This window comes from Neodiprion pinetum, chromosome 5, assembly GCF_021155775.2.
Source record: "Neodiprion pinetum isolate iyNeoPine1 chromosome 5, iyNeoPine1.2, whole genome shotgun sequence".
NCBI classification, from domain to species: Eukaryota; Metazoa; Arthropoda; class Insecta; order Hymenoptera; family Diprionidae; genus Neodiprion; species Neodiprion pinetum.
Genome location: NC_060236.1, coordinates 29,172,727 through 29,185,517, shown reverse-complemented (window position 1 = coordinate 29,185,517; position 12,791 = coordinate 29,172,727). Strand labels below are relative to the sequence as shown.

The following is a 12,791-nucleotide window of genomic DNA, read 5'->3' as shown; positions in this document are numbered from 1 at the left end:
CCCTACTTGTCCATGTATCATATGTGTATGTATATATGTGTGTGTGTGTGTGTTTGACACCTTCCAGCCTAATAAAATGAAATACCCGGTGGAATGCGGTCTCGCCTTGGGACCAAAGTTTTGTTTCTGCGCCACAGGATTCGAGAGAATATCCTCGACGGCGAACACCATGTGAAACTCTCCCGAGGCAGCTGAGCATTGGATATCGCCTTCGTCTCGCACGAGCATCGCCAATACGATCCAGCATTATTTTCCATCTGATCTGCCAGGCTACCCGATTCTCGTAAATTACCGACCACTTTGCGGGGAGAAAAATAAAACACAATTGGTGTCCGATGTTAGCTAAGACCAGTATAACGACGAACCATGCTCTGTGCTGTTTCTATGGATGCACTTTCGATAGCGTTGAAACATCCTAATTTCTTCAATCTTGTGAAATCGACGCACGTCTCAATGTTTCCATAAGTGAATTGACACAGTCAGATGACGCAGAATCGTCTGGGTTTAGGCTTGTTTTCTTCTCTCGCAACGATAGGGATCGGGGGTACCAGATGTTTACCATTGTTTGTGTATAAGCAAACCGAAGAAGAGATGCACAATCTGGTCAATTGGAAACCCTCATCATGGCTGTGAGGGAAGGATGGACGACGACGACGGAAGGACGGAAAGCGACGGGACGAACTGGAGGGCTAATGGACTTGCTTTCAATGGTTTGACAGACGAGCGACGCGGCGACTGACTCGTCAAAATCCGACCACTGCTGGTTATTGTCGTATCATCGAGACCGCAGAATCCATCAGCGAGTCCTCTGAGAGTTCGTTATCTGCTGGAACTGATGGCCCGACTTCGGATCTCGCCATTTTTTCACAACATCAAAATCCGTTCTTTCAGCTTCGAATGAAAGTCATTCGAATATATTGTGATTACGGATAAGTGTTGATAGTAGAATCGTGATTGGGAATGGAATTGTGAAACAACAAGATTTCCGTGTAAATGAGATGAGTCGAACGAAACGATCTGTGCGTAAATAAAAAATTATTATTTCTAATATTCGCGCATTGCAGAGACGATTAAGATTTCATTGCAACAAGTTTCGATCTAAACGACTATGAATTAATCTGCTCTTATTTGTACCTATTACATTTCTGTTGTGGAAAAAAATACTTTCTTTTCCTCTTTTCCCCTGCGCGCTAAGTCTCGGTCTAATTGTTTTTTTTTTTTATCAACCCCTATTGGACCGGAAGCCGATACATCGACTCGAAAGTGATGTCATCTTTTTCACCATCCAACCCAATTAAATAGACAGCAAAGTTTTAGGACTTTAAACTAAAAAGTTGAAGAAAAAAATATCCTGGTTCTGTAAGGGTTACGTTCCTGCGTGGTATTATCGAAATCTACATTACCGGCCACATCAAATGTCGGTAAAAAAAATTAACTGAAAGTGTTAACATTTTGCTTCTTAAAGTTTCGATTCGAAATTAGAAAACGAACGCTCTTGATGAGACGTTTCACATTGATGGACATGATGTACGTAAATTAGAATACAATCCTCAGTGAGAATAGCATAATGTCTGCTGTTACTCACTGTCCAACGGAAGGCTCACTGATTCTTGAGTTACCAACAGATGGCAACTGACTCTCATCGTAGTTTCACGACTGTCGCTAAATTGACTGAATCTTCTTCACCCAACTAACTGAGGTATTACCAATTCTTTGAGGTTCTCCCTGTACCGACTGTAGTATCGCCGAGTCTAAAAACCCGGTTAAATTTCGTGATGGTACCTCAGAGGACGACAAAGTCAGGTTTGGGTAAACTTTTCAAAACTATACGAAGTCTTTTGTGTTTATTTATTTAATTTTTTTTGTTAGCCTCGAGACATTCCGCTTCAGACCGAGGATACTTGCCATCGATGGAATCGAGTTGATTATTTCGCAAAACTTTGGCTGACTCGAGTTAAGGTCATGCAGCGTCCTACCCTTACCGACAGAGCAAACTCACCCGTTCTCTTCACGTATCTAACTAATGAATGGAAAGAAATGGTTCAAATTTCATCCTCATTCTTTCCGGAATTGCGCAAAGTATCTCAACTATGCATTTTTTGACCTCTGAAATACGGAAAATGTGGAAATAGTAACACGTGTCAGAAAATCACACATTTTTATTTTTTTTTATTTTTGGGGTATGAGTAACTTTACCGAATTCCGCTACTTAGGAGCGATGCACCGTCACCTTTTTTAACCCTTAGCTTTCATTTCTTAATTTAACATGGGATGAAAACGGTCAAGTTTGCTCGGTCGGTAAAGGTACAATTGCTAGATGATCTTCGCGTCAAATTCGATTAACGCGTGAGGTATTCTAACAAAATCTCGCCACCGAATGATGACAAGCGTGTATATTATTGAAAAAATTGATGGCCTTGCTCCAGCCTCCACGTAAATCGGCAACGAGTGTTAGAGCCAGCTCAAGTCGAGGCCCGTATCTTTGTTTGTTTTAAATCTTTTTTAATAAAAATTTATACAAAAAAAAAAGTTTAATATACACTTAATAAAATACCAACAATTCCATCCCTTCATTAATTAGTTATTGCTGTGAAAAAAAAAAAAAAAAAAATGCTTAAAAATCGGTCAGCTCTTCGGCCCTCACAGTGGCCTTTCCACTTAGGGAGGTTCTAGGAAGTGCGGTAGTAAAATCAATTGGAATACCATTCGAAAGTTTCACTTATATGACTTACGGATTGTCCCCTGGGATTTGGCAACGCTGTACGGAGTATCCGGCAAACGAGAAACCAACGGTAACCTAACTTAATCCGATGTGCCAAGCTATCCCTTAGACCATACAGAATGGACCGGGCATTGGAATGGTAGGGGTGCTGGTCAGTAAGGAGACAAGGATAGCTATAGCGATATATATGTATGAGTACGAATAAGCCTTGTTCATGCTAACTCTCGAAATCTGGTAGGCTCTGAAAAAAGCGCGTATTTTGAAACGCTCCAGCCATGAAATTCACTTTGCATGCCTAAGATAATCCTGAATAGTTATGTATGTATATAATTATATAAGAAAGAAAATATTTTATATCACCGTAAAAAATATTAACTTGTGTAAAAAATTAATTGCGATACACGTGCAAAATCAAAGAGTCGACGACGAGTAGAGGTTAGTGCTCGATTGTTGAAATGTGAGGGAATAACATCGGATTTGTGAGAATGTATATATTTTGATAGACGAAAGTAAGAACCGAAGTTCGGACGGATCAGCGGATCAGCGGATCAGTAGATCGGCAAATTAGTAGGCCTACGACTTTAGAAGGAGAGAGCTGTGTATGGAGGTGTCAGGAAATCATAAAGTGTGTGAAATTAGCTCAAATCCTGATCAGGTAACAAATTCAATAAATAACGACGAACTGAAACAATAAAGAAAGTCACACCATTCTAAAATTATAAATACGACACATCAAACACTCTTCCTTCAAATTCTTCGAATAATTGTTCCGCTCGATTTTATCTATATACACTTTTACCGTCCGTTTTTATGTTATTGTTACTATTTTGTTTTATTCTTACTCGACTATTGTCTCTCATATCTTTTAACTTATGCACCTGTGCCGTCCACTTATATTTTTTAAACTATCAAACCAAGTTTGTTGGGTTGCGACGTGCAGGGACTATAAACTGGGTATTCTGTACTATTAAATTATAGTTGACTTTTTAAACCAAAATGACCCAAATAAATGCATAATTTTCTCTTTGATCGTCTAATTGTCTATTTATTTCCCTTTCTTTTATATTTGACTTATAATCAATAAACTAAAATTCATCACAGATTTTAAACAAGTATACTTCGGACTAGCTACGTTCCAAATCTTCTAGTCTAAAGTGTTTGGCGAGCAAATGACGGCTGCTTTTCCTTGCTCGCAGGATCGTCCAGTGGCTTGAATCCATAATTATCTCTGCCGCAAATCTTTTGGAAATCTGTAAAAATAAAAACGCATTGTGCGCCAGTCAAATTAAGATAAACTCGATAACATTGAGGTGTATGTAAAAATCGAAATGTAAACACTGTTATACGTACGCGTGAAAGGAGACACCTTTTTTTTTATCGTCCGCTTTTTTACAATTACGAGCCTTGAAATATTTAATTTAATTTCATTTCTTGGTCACAACAAAAATAATATTTATTACACTGCAGTTACGATTCTTTGAAGTCAGTATTATGATGCCGTTGAGTTATTTCACACAGGGTATGGAATACTATGTGGCAAAGCTGCTTTTCAACGTGGCAACGTTTACTCTGCGAATAGAGAATTTCGTCTTTCTCTTACAAACGACACAGTGTCTTCCACCTCTTTTGCTTTACTCGACTACCCGGTCCATTCTGTATGGTCTTGGCGTATGCGCGACGTTGCCAAATGTCTCAGCCGCTGTTCGAAACTGTGAAATTTCGTCTTCTTCCGATCTAGAATTATCAATATCTCATTCAATAAGTACCCTTATTCGAAAACTTTTCACACGTATCGTTAATTCAAACCTTCCTCAAGAACTTTAGTGAGTTTTACTCGAGTCTAACTTTTTATTATCTCGTTAGAAGCCCAAGACTTTTGAAAGGTCACCAAATCTCCGTAAGAAGCCATCTTAATGGAATCCGGAAACTGGAAATTTTAGTTTACAATCACTCGGGTCTGAAGTTGTGAATCGCTGTGAAACTTCGGAACAGCATTCAGGAGATGAAACTTAATCAACGTGCCAAATTCCAACAAATTTTTACTTTTTACTCTTGCACCACTAAATTCTCTTTAATTCGATTCTGAAATATGAATCACGTGGCGCGAACCGAAGCGAACGTGTTGGCAGAATTTATTGTCGGAACAAATAAACCTACGAATGCCTACAAAATGATGCTTAAGGTGGCTGCAAACATAATTAATTACCTATTTTGAACTGATTCAACCTTAAGAGTTTACCGATTGTCCGAGTTTTTGTATCCAAATTCTGTGCGACTCCGTTTCGTTTCTGCTGAACTATCGTTTATATAAAGAATACTGGAATAAAAAAGCTTGCACTGAATTCATTGGTAGTGCGAAAAAAAATTTATTTTTTCGTCCCTTGCGCCAGTCCTTCCTTTTTTGTTGTTACGAAATCTGGAAATAGGGTTAAAGAAATTATTCGTTTTGATAAATTACACGCTGAGAGAAATTTTTAGTTCCGGTTACCGGTCAGTCCTTAACTATTTTCATTTTTGACGAAAAATATAGTTCTAGGTAGAAAATGAAAGTTAGTTTTACAGCTGTTACCGTAAAGTCTAGTATCCGTTACTATTCTTTCTCATCACGATCACTGTTGCTATATTTTCTTGCAATTAGCAAAAAAGAAACGAAAATAGCGCAAAATGTTTACGCGTACCTCGTTTTTCGTAATTCCAACAATATTAAAACAGTTTTTTTGCAACGATACCTGTTTTACACAATTTTTCTAGTTACTGTAACAAATGAAATTTTTCTCAGTGCACAATAGTGATGTTCCGGAATTTAATCTACACTCAGCGTTTCTTGATTCCTGATTTTTTATCTCTGGGACTATCCGACGACTCGCGCTGCGCCCAATATTTCATATTGCGAAAATATTGCAGCAGAACAATTTTGTAAGAATTAAAATTTCACATGTGGTATATTACGAAACGCTTTAGCCACATTGCGTGCTACGTGGCGGAAGATTTTTATGCAAAAAAAATGGTCTGATTCAATCGCAAGCATAGGAGACATTTTTTTTTAATCAATAAATAACCAACCAGTTTTTAACGTCATACCAACTATTCAAACAATGGACGGTCGAATAAAAAATGATACGATCGCCGAGTACGTGAAAATTTTGCGATGTTATTTGTTCAATAATGATCAAATTCATATTCGTGCAAGCAGATGAAACAAACCATCCGTGCCTAGTCAGTGGTTTTATTTGCTTTATACCAGGCTTTTCAAACACCACAAGATCGTCATTTACGTAAACGAAATATTCGTCGGACTGCGCCAAATTACTCAAGTCAATCAACCGCTAAATTTGCAAAAATTCAAGCCACAATCTTCGAAAAGAAGATTTTTTCTTTCCTTGATGAAGAAATATCCATAGGATTGAACGGGTTTTGTAGTTCCTCCCGATATATTATAAAAAAATAAGTCACCTATTTCGGCAACAGAAAAGCAGAACGCTGCTAGTTTTCAGGATATTCTAGAAAAACTCAAAAAAGTTGCATTTTTCGTTCACAAAATTGTCAATCATCAATTACTCCCAGTTTTTTTTTCGATCAAGAATAAATCTCACTTATACGGCCCTAATGCAGAACTATTCGTGCCGATCGCAACCTGCGAAGATTCGCTTCCGGGTGAGCAGCGGACACTGATTGTGAGAGAAATTTTTAGTTTCGGTTACCGCTCAATCCTTAACTATTTTCATTTTTTAGCACAACCGAAAAATATACTTCTAGGTGCAAAATGAAAATTAGTTTTCTAGTTGTTACCGGAAAGTCTAGTATCCGTTACTATTCTTTCTCATTACGATCACTGTTGCTATATTTTCTTGCAACCGTTGCGAAAATTTTATTCTCGTGCAAGAATAAATTGACGTTAAAGCCTTGTTTAACTAAAAAAGTAGAGTAAACCTCAGAAACTGATTTTGCGTTGCAATAACCAAAAAAGGATCGACAATAGCGCAAAATGGTTACGCGTACCTCGTTTTTCCTAATTCCAACAATATTCAAACAGTTTTTATTAACGATACCTGTTTTACCGAATTTTTCTAGTTACTATGATAAATGAAATTTTTCTCAGTGTGACTAATTCTATTCACCAGATCCAAAGTCATTCAAATAGTAAAAAGTTTTTTGTTTCTAAAATTATGCAAATAAATTATCTTTGTGTGAGCGATGTTTGCTTTTTATTTGAAGAAAGGAACTTGAACCTCATTGATAGCAATTTAAGCAGAAATTCAATATAATTACCGTGTTGTTAAAGACCTAGAGTGAGTATAGAAGAAAATGAACGCCGAACGTAAAGCTATAAGATCGAGTTTCTTGAAAGATAAAATGAAATTGACGCGCAAACGATGACCCTCGCGGAAAAAAACCAAATTGGGTGTAAATTCGTACCCCTAACTTTTTTCTTATGGGAAATTGAGATAAATTGACTTGAGAGAGATGCGCAATAAATTTGGAAAAATAATCTATTCAATAATAATATATCTATAATATGCGTTGAGAGCGATTTATTTTTTGATATCATTTCAAAAATTTCATAGAATTTGTTACGGAGCTGTTTTTCAAATCGATTGTGTAGAATCGCGTCGTTTCTTGGATCGAATAGTTAGCAAACCGGGTGTAAAAATTATTATCAAAGAAATGGTAATAAATTTTTCACGAGTATAATAAAGTTTCGAGAATTTCTTTCCGCGTTTTCAACCATCTGTATTTCACAATTTACAAATTGTTCGATCATGTGATAATCACGCCGTAATATCCGAGAAGGTGATTAACGTTTATTTACACTTCATTTGCCGAATTCAAAGTTTGAGCAGGTGTTGAATTTGCGCCTTACGTTGGTTCCGTCGCGTATATAAAGTCCCGATTTCCGACACTTGGCATCAAATTTTTTTCGAGTTCAGCTGACGTCTGTTCTGCACAACTAAACTCTCTCAAAATGATGAAATTCGCAACTGCGTTGTGCCTTCTGGTCACCGTTACCGTAAGTAGAATAAATTCTAATGAATAACATCTCAAGTTTTTTAAGAAAAAGTTGCGAAGCTTTGCAAAATTATCACACAATAATAACAACTCGCTTGAAAATTCATCTGCTGTTCAGGTGTTCGATTTTCTGTGAAAAATGCTAAAAATTCGTTTCTAATCGCTTCAATATCTAGACACAATACGTAATGTGAAAATATTGTTGAAAAATTTGTTTCGTACGGATTGGTTATTTTTTGTAAGCAATAAAGTTCTCTGCGATTATTATACACCGACAGTGTAACGAATATTAGCAAATCCGTTCAGCGAGCTCGGTGTGGTTTATTGTTTCGTTTTAATATTGATGCCAGTGATATTTTACGCTAACAATAATAAATTACCGATCCAGCGCGTAAATCCAAGCAGAAAAAAATATCTTAGATTTCCAGCATAACTCGCGTAAATCCGAGGGTTTACAGTTAGTCTTTACTCAGCTTATTTCAACTTCACAAAAATTTCACGTGTTCTTGACGGACATGATTTTCAGGGTATCCACGGGTCGAGTCTATCTACGGTAATGAAGGAGGAGTTGAATGAGGTAGTGACCCAAATTGAGGAGTATCAGACTAAGCTGGAAACCATAATAACAAATATAGAGGAAAGTAGCAAATCAGCAATCAGCTCAGCAAACAGCACAATATATGCGGTGGCTGCAGAGGTAAGCTGGAAAACAATTACCTAACAATTTCAAACAAACTCAAAAATCCGAAAAGACCCGAAGACGCGACGCGTCCAAAGTCATCGCTTTGCACAAAAAAAAATTTTCCAGAGTTAAGATCAATTTTCAGGGTTTTATCAAGCGTTAAGCCGTATACAGTATACGTACATGCATATTCACGTTATTTGCGTTAAGATGTGCCGATTAATTTTTCTTCTCAATTGTAAAAAAAAAAATTACTTCTGTTACATGCACAACACTTCGCACACGAAACAGTATCAAGCGGCTTACGATTCCTTGGTTGAGAATGTATCTGGAGATGTAAGCTCGTGCGAAACGGCGTTTTCGAGTGCGTCGAGCAAAGGTAAATCAATTTTGGCCAATGCAACCACATGCATCAACAACGTGGAGGCTCTGGCTCAAACTGATGCGAACACCTTCAAGGCCAAGCTCAACAATGTGACGTCCAGTGTCAAGAACCTCTTGGACGAAGTTTCTGACTGCGACGCTGACAGTATCTTTACGTTCTGGTCTTGTGTCGCAACGGTTAGTAAACTCTTGTAGTTTTTCCGTAAAATTCATACGTATTTTTACCCCAATCCTCCGCAAGTATATCAGAGAAAATTCTACGCGATCCCGATTGATTTCGTTTCATTGTCGAGCTTTCTTTGCCATCGCAATTTCTGCCAATCAAATATCGATTATATTTCTGAAACGTGTTTCGTACTACTTTCTGTCGAACTATTTCGATCGGTAATACATTTCCCGGGATCCTTGTGTACCGAATACTAGGTCGATGGTGTGCTGTTATCGATATAATCTTGTGCTCACGTATATGATTGGCGATTTGTAACGGTTCAATCATTCGGCATATCTTTCAATCGATCGTAGTTGCATTCAAGCCTCAGAGAATAATGACTCCTAAAGCAATGGATGAACGAAACGGATGAAAGTCTATTCACTACACGGATGTACGCATCGATTCATCGTTGAAGCGATATTGCAAGCATACGTAGAAAAGATGACGTTGAATTGTAGAAGTCTGAAGCATTTTGCAATGTGTACGCGGCGTTTCGAACCTTGCAAAGCCAGGTTACCGCAATTATTTTGCTAGTCTGTAATAGTAGCAAGTCTCCGACAATCTCCATCCAAGATATCCAATATACTCTCATCAAAACCTACAAAATACGTGAAACATATCAATTCGAAATAATATTTTCATCGTGCTTTTTAGATCGACACGGAGATGGTCTCTGACATGAGCAATTGGTCAACCATCCTTTCTGACGTGGCTACTTTCATGACGGAAATAACCGACTTTGCGGATGAATTCTCAGTGTGCAGCGAAACGGCCGGAGTCGCAACCTACGCGACTGATATGAAGGCGGCGTACGAAACAGCAGAGGAATGTGTATCAGAAGTGACGTCGGAATCTTAAGGAATTCTTCATCAGTGACACAAGTTGCAACGATGTCAGGTCCATCGTTCTGAATGTATCGGAATTTGGCTATAAATAAAAAATAATATCATTGCAATATTTCTGACCCTCATATACTCCGCACCAAAAACGTCATCGACCTTGCTTGTCTTGTGTGAAATGTGATGTTCATCACCATGGCAAATCTTTTTCCCATCAACCTTATGCCGTTATGACATCGGTCCTCGTGTCTGGCACGGATAACAATTGTTGAAAATACTTCGATCACCCGGAACGAGTTGAATACAACAGGGATACGGTTGTGAGAGAATGGACTTTCGATCAAACTACAGTCACGTCGGAATTAAGTCCCTTAGAATCTTATAAACACGGTTTTTGACTCCATCGATGCAAAGATATTAAAATAGCTTCGTTGACGAAGGATATAGAGATAACGCATTGTTCGGTAACGAAGTTTGGAGTTTTCCCGAATATCGTTTCTCCATCGGGATTAAAACCACGTCCAGTTCTCTCAAAATCGGGCGGGAATATTTTCATATCGCGAATGATGTTCCTAGCGGGCCGTAAGGCGACTATAATTTTCTAGTAATATGGCAATTGACCGTATTTTCGGAATTAGTTGTTTCATCAATTATACCTGCGACCTTCGAATCACTAGTGAATAAGTAAGCTCGACGTGGGTCGTTCAGGACTGTGCCGTGTTCGGATTTGATGGGTCAAATCGAGAAATATTAATATCTCAGCACGAGATTCCATGTCAGAGCTGATATTGATTTCGAGTGACTTATATTCGTAACCGTGTCGTGTTTTCACGGAAGAATAATAAAAAAAATTAATAGTCGAAGGGACTTCCTGAGTGAGTTTTTCTGCCTTATTTCTCAGCTGCTGGTCGTGCGGTTTTTTTTATCGTGTTTTCCGAACAGGTGTTTTCCTTTTTCGTGTTCCTCAGGGTCTAGTGAGTCGTGACTGTGTCCTGCTGAACGATTCTGAGACATGATGTTTCCGAACTCTAAAACTCGCATGAAAAGCAAAGCTTACCCCTTTGCATTTTTGGCGGAAAATTTCGCGATTCTGAAAAGTGCTGGAATAAATTCTTCCTGGCACTATTCCGACGTGATTTTGCGAGAGAAATCGATTGAGCGCAGTCCCAATACGCTGCGATCAACGGATCAGAAGTAACAGCGAAAAAACGAGGACCTGTGTTTTCGACATTTTTCAGCAGGTGCTTTTTCCTTCGTAATTTCTCTCCTGTTGATCCCACGTTCTTTTCGCCGCGTTTTCTGAGTTGCTGGGGGTCCAATTAGTCAAAAACGAGTCATCCAAATCGAATCTGAGACCAGAAGTTTTCTGCCCAAAAAAAAAGTAAGGCTAACCCCTTTGTATTTTTGGCGAAAATTTGAGCGATTCTGAAAAGTGCTAAAATGCATTCTTTCTGGCACTATTCCGACGTAACTTTGCGAGAGAAACCGATTGGGCGCAGTCCCAATACGCTGCGATCAACGGATCAGAAGTTACAACGAAAAAACGAGGACCTGTGTTTTCGACATTTTTCAGCAGGTGCTTTTTCCTTCGTAATTTCTCTCCTGTTGATCCCACGTTCTTTTCGCCGCGTTTTCTGAGTTGCTGGGGGTCCAATCAGTCAAGAAAGAGTCATCCAAATCGAATCTGAGACCAGAAGTTTTCTGCCCAAAAAAAAAGTAAGGCTAACCCCTTTGTATTTTTGGCGAAAATTTGAGCGGTTCTGAAAAGTGCTGAAATGCAATCTTTCTGGCACTATTCCGACGTAACTTTGCGAGAGAAATCGATTGGGCGCAGTCCCAATACGCTGCGATCAACGGATCAGAAGTTACAGCGAAAAAACGAGGACCTGTGTTTTCGACATTTTTCAGCGGGTGCTTTTTCCTTCGTAATTTCTCTCCTGTTGATCCCACGTTCTTTTCGCCGCGTTTTCTGAGTTGCTGGGGGTCCAATTAGTCAAGAAAGAGTCATCCAAATCGAATCTGAGACAAAAAGTTTTTTGCCCAAAAAAAAAGTAAGGCTAACCCCTTTGTATTTTTGGCGAAAATTTGAGCGATTCTGAAAAGTGCTGGAATAAATTCTTTCTGGCACTATTCCGACGTGATTTTGCGAGAGAAATCGATTGAGCGCAGTCCCAATACGCTGCGATCAACGGATCAGAAGTAACAGCGAAAAAACGAGGACCTGTGTTTTCGACATTTTTCAGCAGGTGCTTTTTCCTTCGTAATTTCTCTCCTGTTGATCCCACGTTCTTTTTGCTGCGTTTTTTAAGTTCCTGGGTATCCAATCAGTCAGAAAAGAGTCATATAAATCGAATCTGAGACCAAGAATTTTTTGGTCGAAAAATGAAAAAAAAGTAAGGCTAACCCCTTTGTATTTTTGGCGAAAATTTGAGCGATTCTGAAAAGTGCTGAAATGCATTCTTTCTGGCACTATTCCGACGTAACTTTGCGAGAGAAATCGATTGGGCGCAGTCCCAATACGCTGCGATCAACGGATCAGAAGTTACAGCGGAAAAACGAGGACCTGTGTTTCCGACATTTTTCAGCAGGTGCTTTTTCCTTCGTAATTTCTCTCCTGTTGATCCCACGTTCTTTTCGCCGCGTTTTCTGAGTTGCTGGGGGTCCAATTAGTCAAGAACGAGTCATCCAAATGGAATCTGAGTCCAGAAGTTTTCTGCCCAAAAAAAAAGTAAGGCTAACCCCTTCGTATTTTTGGCGAAAATTTGAGCGATTCTGAAAAGTGCTAAAATGCATTCTTTCTGGCACTATTCCGACGTAACTTTGCGAGAGAAATCGATTGGGCGCAGTCCCAATACGCTGCGATCAACGGATCAGAAGTAACAGCGAAAAAACGAGGACCTGTGTTTTCGACATTTTTCAGCAGGTGCTTTTTCCTTCGTAATTTCT

At 38.8% G+C, this 12,791-nt stretch overlaps 1 protein-coding gene and 1 long non-coding RNA gene across 4 annotated transcripts; one reads left to right on the top strand and one right to left on the bottom strand.

Moving 5' to 3' along the window:
* Positions 1-3,785: 3,785 nt before the first annotated feature.
* LOC124219039 (uncharacterized) lies at positions 3,786-5,633 on the bottom strand. Of its 3 annotated transcripts, XR_011177210.1 has the most exons (5): positions 5,292-5,633; positions 4,929-5,138; positions 4,529-4,649; positions 4,073-4,456; positions 3,786-3,972 (listed from the first exon to the last, which is right to left on the bottom strand). It is a non-coding gene; the product is annotated as an uncharacterized lncRNA (long non-coding RNA). The 3 variants fall into 3 exon arrangements; XR_011177209.1 differs by having other exon boundaries at positions 4,073-4,649; XR_011177211.1 differs by having other exon boundaries at positions 4,073-4,649; positions 5,452-5,633.
* A 1,977-nt stretch (positions 5,634-7,610) lies between these two features.
* LOC124219474 (uncharacterized) lies at positions 7,611-9,961 on the top strand. The gene is made up of 4 exons (XM_046627064.1): positions 7,611-7,730; positions 8,256-8,426; positions 8,703-8,972; positions 9,661-9,961. The coding sequence occupies exons 1-4, from the start codon at positions 7,686-7,688 to the stop codon at positions 9,862-9,864; spliced, it is 690 nt and encodes a 229-aa protein (XP_046483020.1). The 5' UTR covers positions 7,611-7,685; the 3' UTR covers positions 9,865-9,961.
* The last annotated feature ends 2,830 nt before the right edge of the window (positions 9,962-12,791 follow it).

Bases quoted from the DNA above. Each gene is read 5' to 3' on its own strand.
- LOC124219474 (XM_046627064.1), top strand. From the start codon at position 7,686: ATGATGAAATTCGCAACTGCGTTGTGCCTTCTGGTCACCGTTACC. The intron at 7,731-8,255 runs GTAAGTAGAATA...CATGATTTTCAG, and splicing joins GCCTTCTGGTCACCGTTACC to GGTATCCACGGGTCGAGTCT. The intron at 8,427-8,702 runs GTAAGCTGGAAA...CACACGAAACAG, and splicing joins TATATGCGGTGGCTGCAGAG to TATCAAGCGGCTTACGATTC.